The 25,899-nt window shown below is 34.1% G+C and overlaps 2 protein-coding genes across 2 annotated transcripts in view; one reads left to right on the top strand and one right to left on the bottom strand.

The window, feature by feature from the left end:
* The first annotated feature begins 7,115 nt into the window (after window positions 1-7,115).
* On the top strand, window positions 7,116-12,317 carry LOTGIDRAFT_151720 (hypothetical protein). The gene is made up of 8 exons (XM_009054680.1): window positions 7,116-7,193; window positions 7,964-8,026; window positions 8,698-8,798; window positions 9,431-9,473; window positions 9,839-9,928; window positions 10,514-10,593; window positions 11,275-11,386; window positions 11,572-12,317. Exons 1-8 carry the CDS (start codon window positions 7,134-7,136, stop codon window positions 11,695-11,697), a joined length of 675 nt encoding a protein of 224 aa, XP_009052928.1. The 5' UTR covers window positions 7,116-7,133; the 3' UTR covers window positions 11,698-12,317.
* A 3,060-nt stretch (window positions 12,318-15,377) lies between these two features.
* LOTGIDRAFT_143977 (hypothetical protein) overlaps window positions 15,378-25,899 on the bottom strand; it is a gene marked incomplete at both ends in the record, with an annotated part of 20,045 nt that continues 9,523 nt past the window's right edge. Inside the window, 16 exons of the mRNA XM_009054679.1 lie at window positions 15,378-15,586; window positions 15,927-16,020; window positions 16,761-16,940; window positions 17,650-17,707; window positions 18,143-18,228; window positions 18,731-18,885; window positions 19,336-19,426; window positions 19,900-20,100; window positions 20,664-20,740; window positions 22,071-22,206; window positions 22,366-22,464; window positions 22,643-22,737; window positions 23,069-23,200; window positions 24,007-24,082; window positions 25,080-25,229; window positions 25,794-25,881. Coding sequence (XP_009052927.1) covers window positions 15,378-15,586; window positions 15,927-16,020; window positions 16,761-16,940; window positions 17,650-17,707; window positions 18,143-18,228; window positions 18,731-18,885; window positions 19,336-19,426; window positions 19,900-20,100; window positions 20,664-20,740; window positions 22,071-22,206; window positions 22,366-22,464; window positions 22,643-22,737; window positions 23,069-23,200; window positions 24,007-24,082; window positions 25,080-25,229; window positions 25,794-25,881 — 1,927 coding nt within the window. The remainder of the gene's footprint in view (window positions 15,587-15,926; window positions 16,021-16,760; window positions 16,941-17,649; window positions 17,708-18,142; window positions 18,229-18,730; window positions 18,886-19,335; window positions 19,427-19,899; window positions 20,101-20,663; window positions 20,741-22,070; window positions 22,207-22,365; window positions 22,465-22,642; window positions 22,738-23,068; window positions 23,201-24,006; window positions 24,083-25,079; window positions 25,230-25,793; window positions 25,882-25,899) is intronic.

The raw sequence follows: 25,899 nt of genomic DNA, 5'->3' as shown, positions 1-25,899 counted from the left end.
CTATCCACGGTGACGCCCTTAATCTTCTCGTTTTCAACCTGAAATTGAGGGCCCCATTGTCGTCCTTAAACGTACGAAGCCTGTTTCGCCTGAGACCTGGTTTGTCCCATCTGAACAACTCATCAACGCTACCCTCTCTTACCTTACTGAACTCTGAACACTTAAGAACAGCTTAGATTGCTCATGAAGATTTACATGGTGATGATAATGATGGTAATGAATTATTGATTGATTCCATGATTAAGGATTCCATAATAATGAAGTTGAATAATGAAGAATTGTATGATAATAATGATGAATGGAATGATAATGAATTAAATGATAATGAATTGAATTGGGTGATAATGGATTCAATGGTAATGGATTCAATGATAATGGGTTCAATGATGATTCCGAATTGAATGATACTGGACTCAAAGATAATGAATGATAATGAATATCAATTGAAATATTCACTGGTAATGAAGTTGAATTGAATGATAATGGATTCAATGATAATGCATTCAATGAATGATAATGGATTCAATGACAATGGAATCAATGATAATGAAGATGAATTGAATGAATATTAAGATTAATTCAATGATAATGGATTCAATGATAATGGATTCAATGAATGATAATGAAGTCAGTGAAAATGGATCGATTGATAATGGATTCAATGATAATGTAGATGAATTAAATGATACCTTAGATGAATTCAATGATAATTGATTCAATGATAATGATAACGATTATGAAACGTATTCCATTTCAAACGTATATTTTTGTGATTTTTCTTATTGACATTAATAACACGCAATGATAGCTTTTGTTCTCGTGTTTACAACATCGATTTTTCATTAACATTTCATTCTTTTCTGTCAAAGATCACAAACAAAGAAATAATTGATTATCAACCACAAGTTTAAAGAAATTGATTGTGTTTGACTTCATTTTAAAAAGAAGTATCAAAGCGAATCATAGTGATAAAAACACATATTTCAATAGCATTCATAGAAGGTTAAAGCCCTAGCCCTGATCACAAGGTCGATTCTCATTGATAAGATTATTTGGTTGGGAGAGTTTTACATCTTTCTTTAGAGCACAGTTTCGAAAAGTAGAAAGAAAAGGCATAATTTCCATGTAAGAATCATATATAGTCTCGTTTGATTGAGGCCCGCTACAAAGTACATAACGTACATCTGTTTATTATATCATAACTGATAAAAGCTTTAAAGATGGGCTTCTTTATTTTTAGTGATAAATTAAGCAAAATGCATACTTTAACCAATCATAAATGTCCATGTATGTACAGTCTGGTCAAACAAAAAAAAAAGATTTCTTGGCCTTTCTTGATCGGTCAATCATTGAATTCTGCTGGTTATTCTCTTCTAATTTAGCTAATTATGAATTAATTATGGACATGTGAGACAAACTTGTACTTTTCCAAATCATTAGAACACCTCTACTTTCAATTCATATAAGTAATAGCATTTTCAGTGTCGGAAGTGACAATAAGGGAACCCATCTTTAAAATGCAGAAAATTTTTAAACATCTTTCATATAAGATAATTGCATTGTATTGGAAGCCAAACCGCCTGATAAACAAAGATTCGGCGACATGAGCTTTTCATTAATATCAATTTATTATAGATAATTGTTGGCCACAAACAAACATTTGGGTCGGCTTGTTATAACATCTCTTTAGCTTACTGGCCTAATGACACACATACCGTACAATGCTTTCAATAACCCGAATCATACAAGACCGATGACGACATAGATTAAAGACTAGGTTAAAATCACTTTATGTAATAATGATGAATGGAGTTTTACGTCCTACTCTTCTTCACCTAATTGGGCTCATGAATACGGACAACGACATGCAGTGTACAATAGGGGCAATTTTGCCAGGACAGCGGCATAAGCCTACTAACGTACTACCAACTACTAGTACTACGACTACCAAGTTTGCGATATCATCATCAACCACTACGACTACCAACAACTACTAACTACCTAGTTTGTGATATCAGCATCCGCTGGAAGCGAACGTTAACTTAATATCTACCAACCACTACGACTACCAACAACTACCTAGTTTGCGATTTCAGCATCTGCTGGAAGCGTACGTTAGCTTGCCATCTACCAAACACTACGACTACCAACAACTACTAACTACATAGTTTGCGATTTCAGCATCCGTTGGAAGTGAACGTTAACTTGTCATCAACCATCAACCAATCGTTACCAACGGTACGATGATTATTCACATCAATACCATCGTTCTGTTGCTAAAGGAACACGAAGTCCACAGGCCCCTTCAACCACTGCTGCGCCAAGCTGTGACAGAACATCACTTTAAGAAAGCCGGGACAAACGGCGGCCACTAATAGGACCTATACCAATAAAGACATGAGCTAGTGGAAGTAATGGGCCATTATACCAAGATAAAAAGTCATTAGTGTTGTAAAGTTAATTGGAATGAAATGTTTTGAATTGTCTTCGTAGTAATTATTCCAATCATGCTACATTCAAGATGAAGTTTCCTTGCGAAAATTAATGACACAACAAGTATTTTCACCAGTGGTGGTGCCAGCTGGGTGTACAAATGAGGGGATGGGCTGACTGACTTAATGTGGTGGCAACTTTGTCGGGATTGAGATATCAAATGCGGAAGAGCATAGGCACAAGGCCGCTGAGAATGAAAATAAGGGAACCCATCTTAAAGCAGACGTCATCCAGCTAACGTTCTAGAAGGCAGTTTTGGGCTCTAACTGAAGTGGATATATTATAAATAAAGCTAATAAAAAAAAAGAAACAAATGTTTTGGTGAACGGGAACAGTCTATATAAAGAAACTTGAAGACACATAGCTAAACCTCGGTTTTACACACACTTTAAATTATCACATGTAATCAACTAACAACCAAAAAATCTTTCCAAAAACTAATGTCCATTACAGAAATTACTTTGCAAAAAAAGTCCACGTTCCACAACTGATTTTTTCTGACCATCCCACGCTTCAAGCAGATTAGACGTTTAACCCAGTTCGCTCGTTTATCGTATACCTCACGTTCGTTGGTCGTCTCGGGTTTCGGGTCAGAACATTCCGTGATGATTATTGATACCCAAATTCAATGAAGATCGAGTTGTTTTAGTCGAGAACAGTGGAATTGATGTTTAACATTGTGATTGATGGCAAGCAAATTAAATCTTGGTGACTATTTTAAGACTCACTCCTACACCGGAAACTGCTCTTTTGATCTTTCAAACTCCAATACAAGAGAGCGAAAATATTTAATCAATCTTCGCTCTCGTTCAGATATATTCTAGACTTTGTTATGTTTGAAGACGGAATATGTAAAAATTATTGAAAGAAAAAGACAGAGTTCAGTGAAAATGAAATACAAATTTATCATGAAAGTCTTTTTTAAATCTAACAACTCGACATCTTGGGTTTTAGATGAAATAAGTTTTCAGACAACGCTAGCGCTGCTTCTGACAGGGAAAAATGGCTCAGAACATGTAAAGCGTGGTAAAAGAAATGAAATGAATGGAGTTTTGCGTCTTATTTTTCTGCACCACCTGGGCTAATGAAGACGGGCAACGCCATGCAGCGTGCAATGAGAGGAATTTTGCCAGGACAGTGGCATTAGCCTGCTCTTTTTCGATTTCTAACTGTCGAGAGATCTTTAATGTGCACAGCCTGTAGCACGGGGGTCCTCGGTTTATTGTCTCATCCGACAAGGGGAAACCGGGATAGAACCCTGGACCTAATGGCTCCCCGGCAAAAGCGTGTGTAGGACACAGATATCTAATTGTCGCTACTGTTCGCCGAGCCATGGCGTTTATTTTGGACACGTTCAAAACTAACACCAAGATTCTACGATCTGTTCGCCAAGGGATCGAGAATGTCGTTAGACAAGCGATGTAACATGTCCTTGGTATAAAAGCGCCGTACACGCGTAGCAAAGACGCTTCATAAACGTTAGAACGCAATACAGTCGCGGTATCGCAGTTTGAGGTCGACTATTTCTAAGTTTTTAGGGACTTTTTCTCTGGTTTTCCTAACATTTTACTGCGACCTAGTACATTTCCAGTTGCCGCAAGATCGCAAATGGTCGCATTCCGGTGTGACGGGGCTATAACATAAATTTGATCGTAATTTATTTTTCATTCGGCATCTTTGATCGACATGGCTTGTTATAGTATTGCCTATTTTTGGAGAATGTCAGTTTGAAAACCTGCCCACATATTTCGGTGATTTCTGGATTAAATTGTGGTAAATTTGGCAGTTGGTTCATGCCAGGTAAATAAAGGCACGCTATTAAAACTAGACTAAAAATATACTGCACCATTGGTGTCAATATTGACTTTAGCAGTCTGGTTATTAGTATATACAGGCTACTATTTATCCAATGATAAATCGATTTAAAGGGACAAGTTTGCCATCCGTTTGACCAATTATTAAACCTTAGTCTCAGAAAGAGGAATTTTAAAGCTAAGCTAATCAGTAACAGTGTTCACAGTACACCATTGAAATTTTAGCCTTTAAATCCATGTGTGTCCAGAATTATTCGAGTTTAAATGTTAAAAAGACGACATTTCTAGAGACTCAATATAGAAAAGATATTCAGAGAAAGAAAAAGTGAAATTCTTAGTTTGAGATATTGGCAATTCTGTCCTTTTAAATCATTTAAAGTTATGAACAAAAACCAGTTGTATTTCCAGTTGCTTTTAAGGAGAATTCGGCTAATTCTATATTAAATGGATGTTGTTGCAATTTTTTAATTTCTTGTAAATTTGGCATTAATATATTCTTGACAACGGGAACTCCAAATTGGCCTACATATATTTCAAATCCAATGCTATCGATTAAACTCCGGAATTCCTAGTTACGAGTTTCTGACGTCCTCAACTTAAAACACTATATACATTATGACTGTTGCTGATTTCGTTGATTTTCAAGGAAATGTGCCATTCATAATTGCATGCAAAAATATGAAACATCTAAATATGAATATGGTTCGCCATCCATTTGACCAATCGTACTTTAGTCTCAGAAACAGGAATTTATTTAGCTCAGCTAACCAGTAATAGTATTCACAGCTCACTGTCGAAATTTGGGCCTTCAAATCCATGTGTGTCCAAAATCATACCCATTTGAAAAATAAATGACTACTCGTCTTTTCTTGAGACACTGCCATATGTAGAAAAGACATAAAAACGGGAAGTGATATTACTAGTTTGAGATAGTTTTGAAAGAATTGCGATTTTTGTACATTTCTAGTACTTCTGAAGACTATTTACATAATTTCAAGACTAAAATCAACTCCCTTAGAATGGAAAATTTGTCCCTTTATATTAAGATTTGTTATCCAATAAGATACTGTATTTCTTAAAATCAGGATTTTACTAAGTTACAGGGACAGGTAGACCATTTTTTGACATTTAATGAAATAGTGAGTAAAATTCCTAGTTTGAGATAATTTTGAAGGAATTGTTTGATTTTCTTATATTTCTGTATTTTCAAGACTTAAATCAACCCGAAAATATCACAGTTATTCCATTTAATTTCCCCAAATTCAAACTGGTATTTCCTACTTACCTCGCCCATAATTCCTTCATCTCGATAAATCATATAAACATACACCTTTCACACACAAAAACTTGGAAATAAACCGTTCCTAATTGCATGCAAAAATATGAAATAAATCACTTCAAATTTCCCCAAATTGCTAATGGTATTTCCTACTTACCTTGCCCATAATTCCTTCATTTTGATAAATCCTATATAAAAACATACACCTTTCACACAGAAAAACTTGGAAATAACACAATAACTTTACTATGCCGTCATTCATAAAGTTCGCATGGACGTGGGAAAAATTTTCAATGACGTCATTGCATATCCGTGTGAATGATTGGTGTCAATTTTCTGTTGACTTTTGGGCCGAAATCGAGAGGTCAGTTATTTCAAAGGTCGTCGGTTAATACTCTAGACATTTGAAATTGTCGATGAAACAGGTCATATTACGCTTTTCAAAAGACGTATTATCGTCATAATAAGCAAAAACTAGTTTTTAGGGTGTGTTCGCTAACTTCGTTGATGCTACCAACAAAGTTATGTTGATTTTAGGTATGTATAACATGTTTAAAAAAAAACTACAAAAGAATGGCCTTGAATTGAAAAGGCTTAGGGATGAAATTATTAAAGGGATAGTTTCGTCACCGTTTGACCGATTTTACTGTAGTCTCAGAAACGGGAAATGTTTATCTTAGCTTATCATTAATAGTGTTCTCAGCACATTGTAGAAAATTTAACCTTCAAATGCACGTGTGTCCGGAATTATGTGTTTGAATGTTAAAATGGCGACTCGTAATTTCTTGAGACTTATATATATATATATATATATATATATATATATATATATATATATATATATATATATATATATATATAGAAAATACATCCATAGAAAATATATATATAAAATAGAAATTGAAATTCCTCCAAAAAAATACCTCAAACTAGGAATTTCACTTTCTATTTCAATATATTAATGATAATTATGTAATATGTTTTTTTTTCCATTGGCCTATATGAAGCACAAGAAAAGACGAGTCTTCATTTTACATTTTAACTTTCAAACGAGGATAATTCACGACACACAGGGATGTTAAGACTCAAATTTGGATGATGAGCTGTGAACAGTATGCCTGATTAGCTCAGCAAAAAAAAAATCCTGTTTCTAGGACTAAGGTAGAACGACGATTAGCCAATCTGATGGCGAAGGTGTCCTTTAACACCAGATCCAGAATACTCACACTAGATCATTATTGGATGGGAATTTCATTATCTAATAGAAAAATCAACACCTGCTTAAAGTCTCGATATTTTGGGTTCTTAATAATATTACTTTGTCCATAGAGTAACTTGCGTTTACATCTTATGGGAGTATTTCGTTCACTATTCATTAGGATGGGATTGGATTTGGAAAATTGTACCTCAATGGTGAAAGGTGTGTAACCCTACAACAAATCAGAAACTACAGACAACATTTGATATATTGAAATTACTGTGGTATGAATTGGAGAAGTTATTTTCCCATTATTCTCATAGATGGCGCAGTAAAAATGAAAATCAAAATGGCAGACAATGTTCCTGTTGCGATAATAAGAAGAAATAGACCTGGAACTAAGGCGAGGGTTAGTCAAATTTGATTTACACAATACATCGATGATGAAAATTCATGTTGGAGATATGGAAAGCAAAATCAAATCTTTGAAAACAGCCACGAGCGAAATTTACCTACTTCAAGTGACAATGGATGGTGTATGATGAGTTCTCTCCCTTTGTATGTCTCAATTAGATAGGCTTATTATTATAATGAATATTGGGCTTTTCAGGTTCCATCTCCTTGTTTTTCTTCAACTCAAAGATTGCCGAAATAAAATAAAATCATTGTCATGTCTATGTTTGTCATGAACTGCATTTTTTGCCCACTCAAAAAACAGTGGTCACCTTTTCTGTTCTACTCTCCGACTACAATGATTTCTGGAAAAGTTATTATTTGTAAACATGATTTTACAGAGGGGAATTTTTCAGTCCGAAAAGTTGCATTTCATGTGAATTTTCTGTGAGGAAATTGTGTCTATTTCAAATGTTAAATCAATGAACCTTATATTTCTATGGGCCCGAAGACATTCCAAGACAAATGGTTGAAAATATTATTTTGAATATTTATGAAATAAGAGAAAAAATTCAATTCAGAGCTCAGTGTAGTCAGAGGAAAACAAGGACCAATAATGCTTATTTTTCTAGCCTATCTTTGTCCTAACTTTGTTGGGGCTGATACTCACTAATAATAAGGAGTTGCTACCTTCCCATAGGACATCAAGCTCAGAAAAAACACTTTTTAGTCTGAGTTCTATTCTTGAAATCATGTTTCAGAATACAGAGAGATTTTTTTTTTCAGGATTGGGGAAATTGGCAAGATGAATCATTTGAAGAAATGGACAGTACCCTAGCAGTTCAACAGGTTTGTTTGATTTTCTTAAATATAGAACCATGACTGTGAAATAATTTCCTAAGTAGAGGCACAGGTTCACCATTCGTATGAGCAAGCATACCGCAGTCTTGGGAATGCCCACACTCCTCCCACCCCCAAAATATTATCTTTTTGAGCAGCAACCAAAAAATTAAGTTTAAAGAAAATTCGCTGAAAAATATTCTGACAAACCAGCCTGCCCCCATTACAGGCCTTTGGTCTGTACGCCTGTGTACACAAGGGTTATTTTTATGCAGACAAGCGAATTTTTGCGTCGGATCATGCAAGTGAAATTGTTTTTTAATGCATAATTCAATCGGCTGAATTTGATCTCGTGATTGGTATACAAGGCAGCCATTTTGAACATCACATGATATCGGTATCAAGTCCGATTGGTTTAAGAAATATCGATCACCCCACAAAATAAGCCGGACACATGCGGATGAGTGAATTTAATTGCTGGCGTAATTAATCAAACATAAATATCTTCGCATTTTTTATGCCAGCAATTCGTATGAAGTAAACAAGCTCGTCGATCCCCAGCATTGAAGTTAAACATACTGGAATGTAATAGTTCTGAAGGTGTTAAAGAAATGCTACTACAGTGAACTATTAGAGCTCTATCTATACTATATATTTCATTCTATATTCCTATATTCTAGTTCATTCAGCAAGCCATTCGTAAAGATTTTATGAATATTGATGATATTTTAACACCACCAGAAGGACAAGATGAAGGCGTTTGGAAATATGAACATTTAAGGTTAGTAGACATAGTTGGATTAATCGGAAGTAAAGATAATAGATCGGAGAGGCATAATGGATTATTTAATTGATTAATAATCGAAATATGCCACATTTAATGTGGCTAAAATGGGCATGTAAAATGTACAAGATTAAAGGATTTTTACATTAATTTCACAGTTAATTATGATAGTTTTCATGCAGGTAATTACAATGTAAGTCAACACAAAATGCCAGTCTATATTTTTGTATCTATTTTAGTGAAACAAACGCCCAATTGTAGAGAAATATGTTTCCTACGTATTCTAAAGGTTTCAACTAATAATATCTGCTTAATGAAGAATTAGTACTCTCCGTTTTTAATTAACCCTTTTAAAACAAATTCAGTTTGATCAAGTAGATACATAGATATAAATAGCATACTTTAGAAATATTTTCAGGTATAATTTACGACGTTTTGGATAATGAAAACTTTGCATTCTGCCCCTTTAAAAGTAGAAAGCTTTGTTTCTATTATTTCCATAAAACAAAAACAGATTGTATGGATGTCTTTCATAAATATCCAAGAAGAAACTCTGATGTCAATGCCTAAAGAGTTGATCATTAACCCAATGAGTAAATTAGTATTATTATGTTATTATTGTATTTCAGACAATTTTGTATGGAATTAAACGGGTTAGCAGTAAGATTACAGGTCAGTCTTTAAACATGCTCTGTTAAAGCGATTATGAAAAAAGGGACATTGATCAATTGGCACTAATTTTCAATCAGACGTCTGTGGTTCCTGAGTGTATTTAGATGTAATAACGATTTTCTATTCACGATTCCGTGGCAAACTTTATGGCCACCATACAGTATCTCACATTTCATTCATGCTTATGGCAACCTTAAGATGCTCTGAGCTTATTTTCTGAGGCCGCAGCAGCTTTTCCATGTGTGACAGGGAGCTAAAGTATTATGGGTCGGAGCTAATTTTTCTATGGCACAAGGAGCCTTTCCGTTGAGACGTGGCTCTGAAGTATTATCTAATCAATTCGTGATTTTATATTTTTTTTCCAGTCTTCAGAATGTAATCCTGAAACTTGTACCCAAATGACAGCTACAGAACAGTGGATATTTCTATGTGCAGCCCATAAAACACCAAAAGAAGTAAGTAACACTTTAAAATACTAAATTTAGAAAAGTTTGTGTGGTAAGCTTATATCAGTGAATTCCAGTCAAGCATATTCATACATTAAAGGGATTGTAAATAGATTTTGTAAATTTTTTATGTTTATCTGGGACACTGATAGCATCAATTTTTGCCTTTCCAATTTTCAATCAGACGCCTGTGGTTTCTGCAATTCCACTAAAACTGTGTGTTTGATGACATAACTAATCGAGAAGGGCCTGAAGTGATAAAGCATATTTGCGATAAGAAGCCAAAGCAGCTCCTTTTGCCAATGAGAGTAATTAAATGTTTTAAGAAGAAGTATCTTGATCAAACATCAATTGCAAATAAAACATATGATCTGCTATAGAAAAACGAGGTAGTCCAAAAGTCCAGTAAAAACTTTATTATTATTTCAGTGCAGTCCCAAAGTCCAGTAAAAACTTTATTATTATTTCAGTGCAGTCCCAAAGTCCAGTAAAACTTTATAATTATTTCAGTGTAGTCTCAAAGTCCAGTAAAAAATTTAATTATTATTTCAATGTAGTCCCAAAGTCCAGTAAAAACTTTAATTATTATTTCAGTGTCCTGCTATAGATTATACTAGACATACACTAGATGGTGCTGCCTGTTTATTAAATAGTAATAAATATTTTCCTAGCAGGTAAATAAACACAAATATTTTGTAGAGTGGCATTGTTTAAATGACAGTAATTTTTTGAAAAATCTTTGGAAATTATTGGGATGATCAAATTTTTTTTTAAATAATTGGAAATTATTGGCATGTTCAAATTATTTTGTAAATAATTGGAAATTATTGGGATGATGATTTTAAATAATTGGAAATTATTGGGATGATGATCTTAAATAATTGGAAATTATTTGGATGATCATTTTTTGTTTTAGATAATTTGATCATTTTTTTTTTAAATCATAGGAAATTAGTGGGATGATCAATTTTTTTAAATAATTGGAAATTCTTTTTGAGATTTACTATATAAAAGTGACACGTTCGCCATCCGTTTAACCAATTGTACCCTTAGAAGAGAATTTTTTATTTAAACTATTAAATCAGCAATAGTAATCACAGCTCACCGTCGAAATTTGAGCCTTCAAATCCATGTGTGTCCTGAACTAATTTTCAACAAGTTAAAATGACGACTTGTCCTTTCTTTAGAATCTAATATTGAGAAGACATATACACGTACAGAAATAGAAAGTGAAATTTCTAGTTTGTGGTATTTTTGATTGAATTTCCAGTACTTCTGAAGACTATTTACATATATTCAAAACCCAAATCGACAAAGGCGAATTTGTCAATAACTACTTGAAATTTATTTTTTAGAGTGAGTATAAAAGAATCATCCGTAGCTAAATTAGGATCTGTATGTCGACGAGTTTATAGAATATTTTCACATGCTTACTTTCATCATAGGGCACTGTTTGATGAATATGAGGTTTGTAATGTTTTTCTGCAAATTATTTTTTATTCTCTAATGGAATATTAATTAAAGGAACACTACCTCTTAGCTCATTGTGCTCAGGAAAATATCACACTTAAGACACTCTCAAAGCAAATTTTCCATCATTGTACACTGTACTGCCAATCTTAGTGTATCAGGTTTTTTTTTTTCAATTTCAGAATGAGACGTATTTATGTCGGAGGTTCACATCATTTGTTACTAAATATAACTTAATGTCAAAAGATAATTTAATCGTACCAATATTAGAAGATCAACAATCTATAGAGGGAGAGAGCGAAGCCTAAAATTATCAAACATATAGGAGATTTTACAAGCTAATTCAAATTACACACAACTTTGGTTCCGTTGTTTTATTTTCAATTTAGCCACTGCAGTTAGGGTCTGAAGACAGGTCTCTTGAACAGTGTCTGTTTGATGACATCGTCAGCCAATCAAATTTCTGCAACACTCGGATTTTGTTACAAAAGGTACATTCAGCTTTTGTTCACATCACAAAATCCCAGCGTTGGAGAGGGCAGACATTTGAGTGGATGGCAGTATCATCAAACTGACAAATGTTCAGGAGGGCTGTCTTTGGACCTCAACTGATGTGGCTACATTATAAATAAAAGCTAATAAAAAAAGGGAACGAAAGGTTTGATCAATCTGCTTAAAATACAAACCTATGTTTTGTTTTGCAGTTCTTTGTGATCTGACTTAGAAATTATTTAAGTCCTGTTCAGTTTTTTCTAATTTCAACTATGACAAAATAATTCCCTCAAAGGGACAGGTTCGCCATCTGTTTGACCAATTGTCGTTTAGTCTCAAAACAGGAATTTTTTAGCTAAGCTAATCAGTAATAGTGTTCACAGTTCACTGTCGATTTCTAGTACTTCTGAAGACTTTTTACATATTTTCAAGACCTAAATCAACTCCTGAAAATGGGGAAAACGATCCTTTGAACCCATGAAAACCAACACAATGATTTATTTGGACCAATCAAAACACTGCTTATTTAGCCACAAAACTGTCAGGCTTATATTATCCCTGATAGGATGAAGTAGAATTTAAAGCTGAACTCAAGTATTATAAGGAATGTTTGCAGACTCAGATATAGGAAGTCATTTCAAGAAAGAAAACAAAACAAAATATATCATGGGAATATTGATCAGATTGAGATTTTTTATTTTACTATCCTATTTATATCAAAGTTTACCTTATTCATTTTCATCATTTTATAAAATGGCAAATCTGATATGTGGTTTATCCATTATCTTTCAAAATAACACTCCAATTAAAATTAGACCAAATCGTTTTTTATTGGCATTTATTTTTAAAACATCCACTTCAGTTAGGTTATAACAACATCCCTCTTGAATGTTCATCAAATTGACCTAACCTTATAAACACCTCGTCACAAAACGCAAGTGCTGGAGACTAACTCTATGACGTCTGCATTAATCCAATCCAGCGCTTGTATTTTGTGACGCCGTGTTTATCAGGTTAGGTCAAAAGGTTAATTTGACGAAAATCCAAAAGGGTTGTCGTTAAACCCCAAGTTAAGTGGTTAGATTAGAAATGACAGCTAATAAAAACACGGAACGAAACTGAACGCTTTTGTGTCATTCCATTGGTCAATAATATTGTCAGTGTATACACCAATCAGATTTCTTGAATTGTGTAGTAAAGATAACTTATCTGCGACAAGCTCCAGGCCACGTATTCTCGAAATGATCTTAGTGCTTAGATGTCCTAAAATCAATGTTAGAACTTAAGACATAGTGCTAAGATCGTTTCGGGAATACGTGGCCAGAATGAATGCAAGTGTTCCAATAAAATGTATTTATGATTATTGTAAAGTTTGAAATATAACCAAGTGCAGTCCATTGAAAGTCATTATGTAAATGAAATCATCCCTTATTTATAGACTAAATTCATCTCTTAAATAGAGTCTAACATCATCCCTATATGATGGGTGACCGCTTGAAACCTTGTATACGCCATATTTGGTCATTTTGACTTTTTGTGATCAAAACCTCTTATTCTTATCGTGATTGTAAATAACCCAAAAACCACAAATTAAAAGATTTAAAACCTCGTAAAATATATTATTATACAAGGTTCAATGTTCCTTTTTCTGCGGATGAAAATGAAAAACCTTGTATACTGTACTATTATACAAGTTATTGGTTGAATAGGTCGGAATACTCAAATTGTTATACGAGGTTTAAATTTTCAAAGAATGAAAACCATGTATAGCGATAAAAAAAAATAATAAATAATAAAAAAGAGTACAAATAGTTTTTTGCGTTTTTCTCGAAAAGTAATTTGGCGTCATATATCATTATACAAGGTTTCAAACAGTCACCCAAGATATACTCAATATATAGTCTGTAATTATTGTAGTCTTGTATATAAACTTATTTTAATCATAACTGGAAGTCTCATTTTACCAGCCAATGGTGCGGGCTCATGAGCGGTCTTGGTCAGAGATTTTTGTCGCCTATATAGTCTTGTCAGGAGTTTTGACGACTGGCACAGGCACATGAGGAGACAAAAATCTCCCAGTCGTTTTCCATCATTTCAATAATCATGTGCAGAGCATGAAAAGTAAATTTGATTGGATGATGACGGTCTATAAAACTATGGGAGACTGGATTTTTCTTTGAGATCATAATAGAGAAATGACAGATGAAATAGTGCTAATGACAGGCAAAGCCATGCAATGTGCAATGAGGAAAATTTTGTTAGAACAGCGGCATTAACTAGTTTGACTTCCAACTGTTGAAGGATCTTTAACGTGCACAGCCTGTAGCACACGAGGCCTCGGTTTATTGTCCCATCCGAATGACTAGACGCTTTTGCTATGTCAGCCTCTCCGATCTACATAGATCACAACAGAGTGAGCCAACATTGCTTTCCTCACAAAATTCGTTTATTTTCCCTTTGTGGCTTGCCTCGAAGTAGAAGAATAAGTAAAATGGACGAAAGGATTTATACAACATCTTTAATAGCACTTTTACAAACAATATCAAAGACTGAACACAAGATAATAACTGATTGGGCAGTGTTGTTAAATTGATGGACAGCCCCGTCATTATGGGGGTGGGGCCCCAGCAAGTGTTAATTAATCCTCAGCAAAACCTTCTTCAGTTCAGCAGAGATTAATTCATACAGTGTCTTTATACAAAATCAAAGATTTTGATACATTTTTGACCTCAAATTGTCAGAAATGAGTTCTCTGGGCCTTTAATTCTTCAAATTTTCTGAGTACAAAATCTGAGCCCCAGCACCAATTCATTTCTGGCGACGGGGCTGAATGAAGGATGAATCTTCTATGATAGAAGAAGGATGAATGAATTACTTTATGGAAGGAACAAAACAATACAAAAATATAATAGACCTGCTTTCAAGAACAATTTTAATGAGATTGTAAAAAGTTTTTCTAAATTTTTTATGTATATGTAAATGTATGATGGCATCAATTTACACCTTTCCATTATTCAATTGGACTTCTTCGGTTCCTGCAATTCCACTAAAACTAAGTGTTTGATGATATCACTTATTGAGAAGGCCTTATTTGATAAAGCATATTTTACCATTAGTGACATCATCAAACAATAAATTGTCGGAACCACAGACCTGCAAATTGATGTACAAATTTAGAAAACCTCTTTACAATCCCTTTAAAGGTCAAAGATTGGATTTATCATAAATTTGGAATGACCAAGGATGGGCATGCTTGTGTTACTTTACTATGAATAATTCCTCAGTATGTTTCTCCACTGCACACATCCATGTATGTCTATTATCTCATTGTGTACCTTTACTTACTACCCTGGGTCAACTCATACATTCTTCAATCTAAAAATTGAAATTGATCTTGTACAATTCATAAAAAATAGGCAAAAATTCTTCAGTTTATTTATAAAGATTCATAGTTGATATGAAAGAATGTATCAGTTGTCCCAGGGTGCTCAATTCTTTACAGAAAGGGGAGTGAACCCCCTACAACATCATCTTCAATATCAGGAATTTTCCACTGAGTTTTTCTTCCAATTTCATACATCTCTTTAATGGTGGCCTGCACCTTTTCTTTACTGTCCTCCGCTATCTCTTGGTATTTCAGATACAATCGTAAAGCTGTTCTCGCGTCTTCTACTGAATCATGGGTAAAGGACTGGATATTCAATTCTACAAAAACAACATGAAAATAGCTTAAAGAGATATTCAGCATTTTAGGGGGTTGATTTGGGTCTTGAAAATATGTAAATAGTCCTCAGAAATTCCTTTCAAAACATCTTGATTCCTTTCCTATTTTAATAGATGTCTTTTTCTATATATGGCAGTGTCTCAAGAAATGACGAGTCATCATTTTAACCTTCAGACGCGGATAATTCTGAACACAAATGGATTTGAAGGCTCAAATTTTGACGATGAGCTTAACTTTAAAATTTCCTGTTTCTGAGACTAAAGTATGATTTGCAGGCCATCCCAAGACAAAAAGTTTTGACATAGTAAAGATTGTACTTACTAAGAAAATAAGAAGCTAAGAATTTTAAAGAGATCATTCTCTGTCTAGGAAGATGAAATAACTGGACTGTATCTATTACTTGATTCTTTGGTACCTTTAAAACAAAATGAGATGTTTACATACTGCTGAAAAATCCTTCATAATGCTTAAAAGGATTGTAAAAAGGTTTTCTAAAATTTGTATGTGTATTGGGGGCACTAAAAGCATCAATTGTCACCTTTCTTATCTTTAATCAAACGTCTGTGGTTCCTGCAATTCTACAAAAAATAAGCGTTTCACTAATCGTGAAAGTTGCTTTATCACATAAGACCTTCGCAAATAGTGGCGTTTTTTAAACACTTGGTTTTAGTGGAATTGCAGGAACCACAGATGTCTGATTGAAACTTAGAATCCTTAAGACTATCCTATACCTATACCTGTCCAAAGTAGCTGTTATTTTGGCATATCCACTGGAAAATTTTCCAATGTAAGAAGTCGGACAATACATCTTACGCCATTATGGAAGTGAAAGTAGAACAAAATATTCATTTTGTATGGCTTGAGGCCATGCCCCCTTCCCCCCTCCTAAATATACCAATAAACAGATCAATAAACTTGTGGAACATGCAGTCTAATTAAAACAAGACCAAACTTTTGTTTTGTTTTATATTATTTTTAATATAGCCACTTCAGTGAAGGTCTTACGACAACCCTTTTGAACGTTCATCAAATTAACCTTTTTACCTAACTCCATGACCTTTGCTTTACTCTCTCCAGTGTGAGTCAGTATTTATCAGGTTAGGTCAAAAGGTTAATCAAACAGAACAGAAGTTTGGAAACGTTCCTTGAACTTACATGAAGGTTAATAACTCTAAAGTCTTTCTTTAAACCATGTCCTATAAACACTACGCCAGCATCAATTAGATATCGCAGTTTCTGATACGTAGCCTTTAGTGTCGTCAGATGTTTGGTGGAAACAGAAGGGTCAAGGTCACCTTGTTTGATACCTGAATACTGTGTTAGGTAATCCACTACCTAAAAATAGAATGTACAGAGTTTCAGGCCACATATTCTCGAAACAATCTTAGTGCTAGCCTGTCCTAGAATCAATGTTAGAAAAAAAGAACCTAAGACATCTTAGAGCTAAGATCGTTTTGAGAATACACGGCCAGGCTTTTAGGGTTACAGAATATCCCTTATATAGACAACAAAGCCCACCAAAATCTAAAGTATTAGCAAAATCTGTATTTAGAATCATGAACATTGAATCCTTTTTTAAAGAGACAGGTTCGTCATTTCGGATGTTGATTTAGGTTTTGGGTTCACAGAAATATTAAGTAGGTATTTAGATACCTCGAATCTGCAAAACCCAGGTATATTTGGAAAGATGAATAGTTCAGTTATACCATCATTTATTCCCTACACCATTTATGTCATGTCTACTGTTCCATCAAATTTTTTTTGTAACGAAGCCGATCTAGCATTTGCCATTTAAAACTTCCTGTGCAGTCAAAAATTCAAAGGTCGCAGAGTCAAGTGATACCTTTAAAACGAAAGTTATGCCAATGCCCAACACTAATTTACAATCATCTTAATGGTAATTTAATATTATGTTAGTCAAAAAGCATCTGTGGTGGTGTAGAAAATCCACATTTAATAGGGTATTTCATCTCTACTATAGCTGACAACTGTCAAAATATCCATCAGAGGCTGGAATAAAGGAAGTTTCGAACTAACACCATACCTGTTCAGAATTCTGTATATAATCATCTATAAATGGTTCACTCTGTAGATCACCTTGACTACAAAAGAAAAAATACAACACATCTTTAAAATTTGCTAAATGGTGTACAAGAATTGTAAATCATAATATTTATTTATTGGTATTTAGTAAAGGAATGTGGAAAGTATTAAGAAACTGTCAGAATGTTTGTAGAAAACTATGTGGAAACTGTCTGGAAAGTGTGTGGAAACTGTCTGGAAAGTGTGTGGAAACTGTCTGGAACTGTCTGAAAAGTATGTTAAACTGTCTGGAAAGTGTGTGGAACTGTCTGGAATGTGTGTGGAACTGTCTGGAAAGTGTGTGGAACTGTCTGGAAAGTGTGTGGAACTGTCTGGAAAGTATGTGGAGAAATTGTCTGGAAAGTATATGAAAAGCTGTCTAGAAAGCAAGGAAACTGTCTAAAAAGTATGTGGAAACTGTCTAGAAAGTATGCGAACTGTTACAAAAGTCTTACCCATGTATACAAGTAATTCTAGCCACTGACATATGGGATGGTTTAATGGTTGATTTGGTACCATCACTCCTTAATTCTGCTTCTTCCTAAAAATTAAAATATCTCCATTTTAATATGACCTTTCAAAAAAAAATGTTTTTTGTCACCTTTCCCCGCTGGTAATTATGCAGATCTGGAAAAAGGGAAGTCAAGGAGTGGCACGGAAACTCCTTTTAAATTCATTTACACCATTTTGAAAATGAAATGAATGGAGTTTTACGTGCAACCAATTGGGCTAATGACGACGGCAGTGGCATTAACCTGCTCTTTTTGATTTCCAATTGTCGAACATGTACAGCCTGTAACACACAAAGCCTCGGTTAATTGTCCCATCCAAACAACTAGACGCTTTTTGCATGTGAGCCTTTTCAACCTACATCACTGAGAGGGGGAAACCAGGTTGAAAAACCCGAAGGTATTATCATGACCCATACCAGGATTTAACCCTGGACCTTCAGGTTAACTCACTGAGCCACCGCAGCTACTTCACCATTCTTCTTGATTGCTTTACTGCAGCAAGACTTTGATTTTGGACTAGCACTACCCTACCTCTTTCAAAGAAATAAATTCAGCATCCAACCCAACTAAATCTCCTTTCTTTGGTAACTGATCTTTCTGTAGAGGTGTGAAGGTGATTTTACGTCTTTCAGCATTAGCTAGCCCTGGATCATTGAACAATACTTCTGAACTGATGGGATTCACAACTGGAATGAATGAATTAATGAATGAATGAATGATTGAAAGGCACAAAGTTAAAAATATTAGCTTTCCATGTCGATAAGAGCTCATTTTAAGTCATCTATATCACTTTCAGAATAAAATCGTGCATTTTGCTTGTCTGAAATTTATCAAAAAGTTATTATTTAAACCAAGGTCGCGCACTGTTGATGTTCATTTGAACCACTCACAGCATGTCTAAATATAGAAAAAAGATTTGTGGGATAGTGTAAAGTGATATGAACAATGAGATTATGAGACTGCTGATAATCACTTGTAAAATTGATTCTTATTGACGGGAGAGTGATCATCTACTATAAATAGTATGAACGTCACCAGTACATGACCTTGGTATAGATCTCCTTAGATTATAATGGAGACTCACAAAAAAAATAATAAGGAAACGAAATTGTAATGTAGCTAATTGAGTGTGTTACCTTTACAAGGATGATAATCTGTAATATTTCTACGTATAAAATATAAAATACAGGGTATCTTCCAATCTAAATTCATCGATGTAACTTCAGGCTAGAAAAAATAAATCAAAATATGACATAAAAATAAATAAATATCAAGTGAATTCAATTAATATACCACAGTTCTTACGAGTTAAAATATTTAAACAGGCGAATCTATTAAGACTGTAATATAAATAAAATGATTGTCAGCTTGATGGACTAGTTGTAGTATAACTAAGCTCCACCTACTTTCCTCTTAAGATTCTATTTGGCTTTTATGTTAAATTATCCAAGTATGGTACAACAACAAATTGCTGCTAATCGACCATTCTTTGAAAAATACCTCAAACTAGGAATTTCACTCTCTATTACTATATATGGTAGTCTCAAGATATGACGACTTGTCATTTTAACCTTCAAACACGGATAATTCTGAACATTCTGACACAAACTGATAAACTTAGCTAAAAAATTCCTGTTTTTGAGACTAAGGTACAATTGGTCAAATGGATGACGCATCTGTCCCTTTGAAACAAAACTTACCCTTTCCACTGGTTCAATACAGAAATCATTAATATGATACCACTGAGTACAGGGCACTCTCTCTTTACGTAAATGATAAGGCTCCGCAACTTTAATATGACTGACTAAATTGCCACCTGTCTGGTCATCTTTGATATGAGATACTATTGCTAGCAGTTCATAGTATTTAGTAAAATCTGCAAGCTTTTTAGGCAAGGTCTCCTGAAAAAAAAAATACAAGCTATGTGAAACCTCTAAAAGTTGGATTTGACATGCCCAATCACAGAAATGAAATGGTGTTTTACATTCTACTTTTCTACTCCAGATTGAGCTTAATCAAGATGTGCAAAGCTAGTCAGTGTGCAGTGAGGGAAATTTTGCTACGAAAGTCAAATCAGTTTACCGTTTTTCAATTTGAAACATCACTGACCATGATAAACAATTTTGCCCAATGTCGGGACTATTTGTTTACCTGCATTAAAGGTATTGTAATTTTTTTATGTGTCTCGGGGACTCTGATAGCATCAATTTGTACCATTCCAATTTTCAATCACATGTCTGTGGTTCCTGCAATTCCACTAAAACTAAGTGTATGATGACTAATTGTGAAGGTCTTAATGTGATATATGTATATTTTGCAATAAGTGACATCATCAAACATTTAGTTTTAGTGGAATTGCAGGAACCACAAACATCTGATTGAAAATTGGAATGGTGTAAATTGATCCTATCGCCCGATACACATAAAAAATTTAGAAAATCTCTTTACAATCTCTTTAACTCACCTCATCTGATATCTGTTCTATATCTAAATTAGATTTATCATCTAGTGTTATTTTTAGACCTAGTGGTATCCAGCTGACTTGGTTCTCTTCTTGTTCTAAATGGTCCAACCATTCTTCCATCAGATCACTGTAAAAACAATTATTATGATGAAAGATAGCTTGCCAGGCAACCTAACATATGCCCACTACCAGCTGTCAGAAATGATAACAAAACCTTTAGTGGCTTAATAATGAATTTTCAAAAAAAAATCATAAGTCAAGGCAAAACTTCAAAACTGTTCATAAATCAAATTATCATCTAATTAAAACATGAACAATGTCTCATCGCTGAACACACAAGGGCAATAACTCTGAAACAGTTCATCCGATTATTATCAATTTCGAACTTGACCAAGATCTCATCAATATATACATGCATACTAAGTTTCATCAATATCAGATAAAAACTGTAGTCTTTATCGTGCATACAAGAAATGTGAACGGACGGACGGACGATCAGGAAATCAGGAAAAGTAAACAATAATACAGAAGATTAAAAATATTCCATTGACAATTGGTTCTACTTTGAAAAAGCTCTCTAAAAAAGAAGCTAAACTTACTCCTCTGAAGGGTGTCTAAATTTACAATCTTTCCTAAAACAAGATTTACCATAGCGACATCGTGTTTTAGGGGTAGTAGATTTAGTTGTTTCTGGTGTTTCTTTATCAGGGTCTGGTTCAGGTGTCAATAACTGAAAATGTATAGATAGAAAATGAAATGAAACTTTTCTGCATCATGTGGGCTATTGAAGACGGGCAACACCTTGCAGGGTGCAATGAGGTAAATTTTGTCACGACAGTGGCATAAGCCTGCTCTTTTTTAGATTTTCCAACTGTCGAGGGATCTTTAACGTTCACAGCCTGGAGCAAACAAGACCTTGGTTTATTGTCCCATTCGAACTACTAGACACTTTTTTCCATGTCAGTCCCTCTTACCCACATCACTGGCAGGGGGAAACCAGTTTGAAAAATCGAAAAAACTCTGGACCTTCAGGTTAACTCACTGAGCCACCAAGGCCTAAAACTATATCTAACAACTATAATGGTGATTCCCAAAAATGGGAACTGATTTTAGCTAAACTAATCACTTAAACTGTTCACAGTTCACCATCGAAATCTAAGCTTTCAATTCAATGTTTGTCTGCAATTATCTGCGTTTGAATGTTAAAAGACGACTCATCAAATATCATAAATTGAAAAGACATCTATAGAAAGTGAAATTCCTAATTTGAGATATTTCTGAAGAAATTATGCGATTTTTGTGCATTTCTAGTATTTTGTAGACTATTTACATATATTTAAAACACAAATCAACCCACAAAAATTCCTTTAAATGAAGTTAAGGTTAATACTTATAATAGGATTTAACATGATTGGCGCTCGATAGGCGGGTTCTGAACAGATTCTGTCTGTTCCAATTCTGGCCTCAATCGAATGGTCGGAAGCTCATATGTCACATTGAAAATTTTCCCATCTATTTCCTTCTCCACCATTTTGAATTCTGTCTTCACCTTCCTTTTTTTTTTTCGACACACATGGAACATGTTCTAAACTCTATTCCAACTTGTTTTATTGAACGTTCTGATTCCATGAATCTGGAACATGCAGAACTCACCAATCAAGCAGCCCCCAGTATTTTCTTGACAGGGGGCGATAATTCTTACCTTTATTTGAGTTCTCCAGAAGTGAAAGTCCCGTTTATTTTCCATCTGACAGTTTAGAGCTATAACATCTGGTATATTCTTTAATGTTTTCTTTTGAACCTGAAAATAATTATATTTAAGCTACCATGCTGTTATACAAGTAAACTTAATTATTATTATTTGATATATTTTTTTTTGCATTTTTCCTGAGGTCAAATTTATGAATTCAAAATTTGATTAATTTAATTTGATCACACTTTTATATAAGTATATAAGTGTATCATGAAAAAATTCTTACATGTGGTTGATACCTATTACAATCATTACACCACGCCTGTATCATAGTCTCTGACATCCAGCTATATTTTAATACATCAGCTAATGTATACGACACTGGTGGTAAATTAGGACCTGAAAAAAGAAAAACATGCACAAAGAGCACTTAATAACCCCTTTTTAATTAAAGTTCAAAGATAGCTTGGGAGGCAATGCCCACCTTCTCAAGTTCAGCAAGTAAAATCTTTCCCCGACTTTACTAATAATTCTTATACATTTTTGCCCAGAAATGTGTCAGAATGCACCAAATTCACTTTTAAAACATTTTCTCTTAGATGCTCCTTGAAAGGCTTGGAACTATGGGGCTTCTTTGTATTCTGAATTCAGCCACGTCAATTCACCCAACAACTCCCACCCCAAATGCCGCATGGCGCACTCACTAGTTTACCTGATGGGTTACAGTCAGGGTATGATAGATTAGTTAAAGTTGTATCTACATCTCTCGTAGTTTCCACTCCACATCTACAAGTCAGCGTCGTGGTTGTCGTGGTACCAAATAAATCAGTTATAATGGATGTTTCTTCTATTTTCCTGAAAATTAAAAAAAGACATTTGAGCAATTTAAAAATCAAAATATAAAACACCTCACAAAATCTCCTAAAGTTCTACAGACACAACTATAAATAATTAAAGAGACAGGTTCTCTATTTGGGGGGTTGATTTGAGTCTTGAATATGTAAATAGTCTACAGAAGTACTACAAATGTACGAAATCAGCATAAAACCTCCAAAATACTTCAAACTATTTATCTATCTATTCAATGTATAGTCTCAAGAAAAGATGAGTTGTCTTTTTTAACTTTCAAAGGCAGATGATTCTGGACAAACATGGATTTGAAGGCACAAATTTCGACAGGCTCAGCTAAAAATTCCTATTTCTGAGACTAAAGTATGGCAAACCTGTCCAAAAAAGCTGAATATTTCTGGTTTTGGTTGGGATTGTATCTCTAGCAGATACATGTACAATTTGCTACTGTCATTATGAGGTTGTTACTTACTTGGCAGATTGTTCTTCTGCTGACTGACTACTGGCTGGCTCTTCACTTGTTTTACTATGAAGGAAAAAAAGATCGGATTATTATCAAACATCAATAAGTTGTATATCATGTCTTACAATAAACTGATCAGCCATTTCATCTACAGCCTTGCATCGAAGTTGTCAACGCAAAGTAAACGCTTACTTTCAGTGAAATTGCTGGTACCACAGACATCCAATTGTAAATTGGAAAGGTGTAAATTGATGGTATCAGTGTCCCAGATATACATAAAAAATTTAGAAAAACTCTTTACAATCTCTTTAAGGATTTACAGTCTAAAAGAAACTAACTAAAAACAACTAACTTTTCATCACCATTACTTTCTGTAGCGTCACTTTCCTCCTTTTCTTTCTCTTTTAATTCATCCTTTTTCTTTCCCTTTTTCTTCTTTTTCTTTGATTTACTTGTTTTTTCTTTCTCTTCATTTTTTTTATCTGTTTGTTCTGATTCAATTGGTGGTGGAGGAGGATTTGGGTCAATTTCAACCTTCACACAAGTTTCCTGAAAATATCATCAAATACAATTAAAGATGGGTTCCCTTATTTATATTTATGAAAATGAAAATGCTAATACTTATATGAATAGAAAGTAGAGGTGTTTTAATAACTTGGAAAAATACCAGTTTGTCTCACATGTCCATAATTAATTCATAATTAGCTAAATTAGAAGAGAATTACCAACAGAATTCCAATGGGTGACCGATCAAGAAATGTCAAAAAATCTGTTTTTGTTTATCCAGACTGTACATACATGTCCAATTATGATTGGTTAAAACTCTTAATTATATGCAATAAGAACGTAATGATATGATTAAGAATACATAATAATTCATTAGAAACACCAATTAATCAAATAGTTTGCTTAAAATGACATTAAGAAATAAGGGAACCCATCTTTAGTCGTCTATAGACCTTATTCACTTTCGGCCATATTGAATCCAAATTGAGGCTCATAACACAAACAAAGGTAACAGTGTGTCACTGCAGTGAAATCGCCACCTTGACATCTTTAAAGGCTCCTTCTCCAATCTAACACAAACCTAATCATATTTTATTAAAATTAAAATTAAATTCAGAATTAAATAAAGCTCCTTAACGATACTTTCTGAAGAATTTTACCTGCGCTCATTTCTGAGAAAGGGCGGTTTTAATGATGTCACTAATTGTCAAATATGCTTTATCACATAAGCCCTTCGTGATAAGTGACGTCATCAAACACTTAGTTTTAGTGGAATTGCAGGAACTACAGAGTATGTAGTACAGACGTTTGATTGAAAATTGGAATGGTACAAATTGATGCTATCAGTGTCCACAATAAATGTAAAAAATGTAGAAATGTAAAATCCCATTAATATATGAATTACCGAATGTATCTGTTGATGAACAAATCTCTGCCAGCTCTGTATTAATCTAGTGAGATTAGCTCTGCCAGCTGTTTCATCTGCTTCACTAAGTACCAATCCTAATAAGGCTAACTCTGGCTTGGTCCGGAATGCTCGTAAGAAATTACTGGCCTGGAAAAATTATGAATGAAAGTTTTTACAAATTAGTCTTACTTTATCTACGTGGTTAGCGAGAGTCTTGTCAAGAGTTTCACCTCCAGTTGGTCGTTTTCCACTATATTGATAATCATGTGCGGATCCTGCAATTGAAACTAAAGGAAAATGAATCTGATTGAATGATGATGCTCTGTCTTGCTGAGGATAAAAAACAATCAGCGACAAATGTCACACTGGTTTGATATAATAAATCCAGCGGCCAAATGCTGTCATGCAATTGAAAGGAAAATGAATCTGATCGGATGATAACTTCTTACAGACGATAAAACTATCAGAGACAATTATCAAACTACTTTTATATCACAAATCCTGTCCGCGACACCATAATCTTGTCATGGAAGCACAGGCACACACAAGATTTTACTCAAAATTCAGAGACAAAAATCTCTGATCAAGACCACTCGTGTGCCCACATCTTTTACCTAACTGAAGTGGCTATATTAAAAAAACAACTAATAAAAAAATGAAACGAAAGTTTGATCGAAGCCAGACAAAATATAATAAAATAAACAGTAATACCTGACAAGTCTGTCCATCTTGACTATCTAACATATGGAACAGGAAACCCAGTTCACAAGCCAAACAGAATTCTTTCTGACATAGATGACTGAGAAGAGAACATCGT

Source organism: Lottia gigantea, assembly GCF_000327385.1.
Source record: "Lottia gigantea unplaced genomic scaffold LOTGIsca_220, whole genome shotgun sequence".
NCBI lineage: Eukaryota > Metazoa > Mollusca > Gastropoda > Lottiidae > Lottia > Lottia gigantea.
Note: the sequence above shows the minus strand (reverse complement) of the source record. Positions and strands in the feature narration are given on the sequence as shown.

What these genes read in the sequence shown, in the direction of transcription:
- LOTGIDRAFT_151720 (XM_009054680.1), top strand. Translation starts at nt 7,134, where the DNA reads ATGGCAGACAATGTTCCTGTTGCGATAATAAGAAGAAATAGACCTGGA. An exon ending in TGGAAATATGAACATTTAAG is followed by an intron (nt 8,799 to 9,430) that starts GTTAGTAGACAT and finishes ATTGTATTTCAG; the next exon opens with ACAATTTTGTATGGAATTAA. An exon ending in GGTTAGCAGTAAGATTACAG is followed by an intron (nt 9,474 to 9,838) that starts GTCAGTCTTTAA and finishes TTTTTTTTCCAG; the next exon opens with TCTTCAGAATGTAATCCTGA.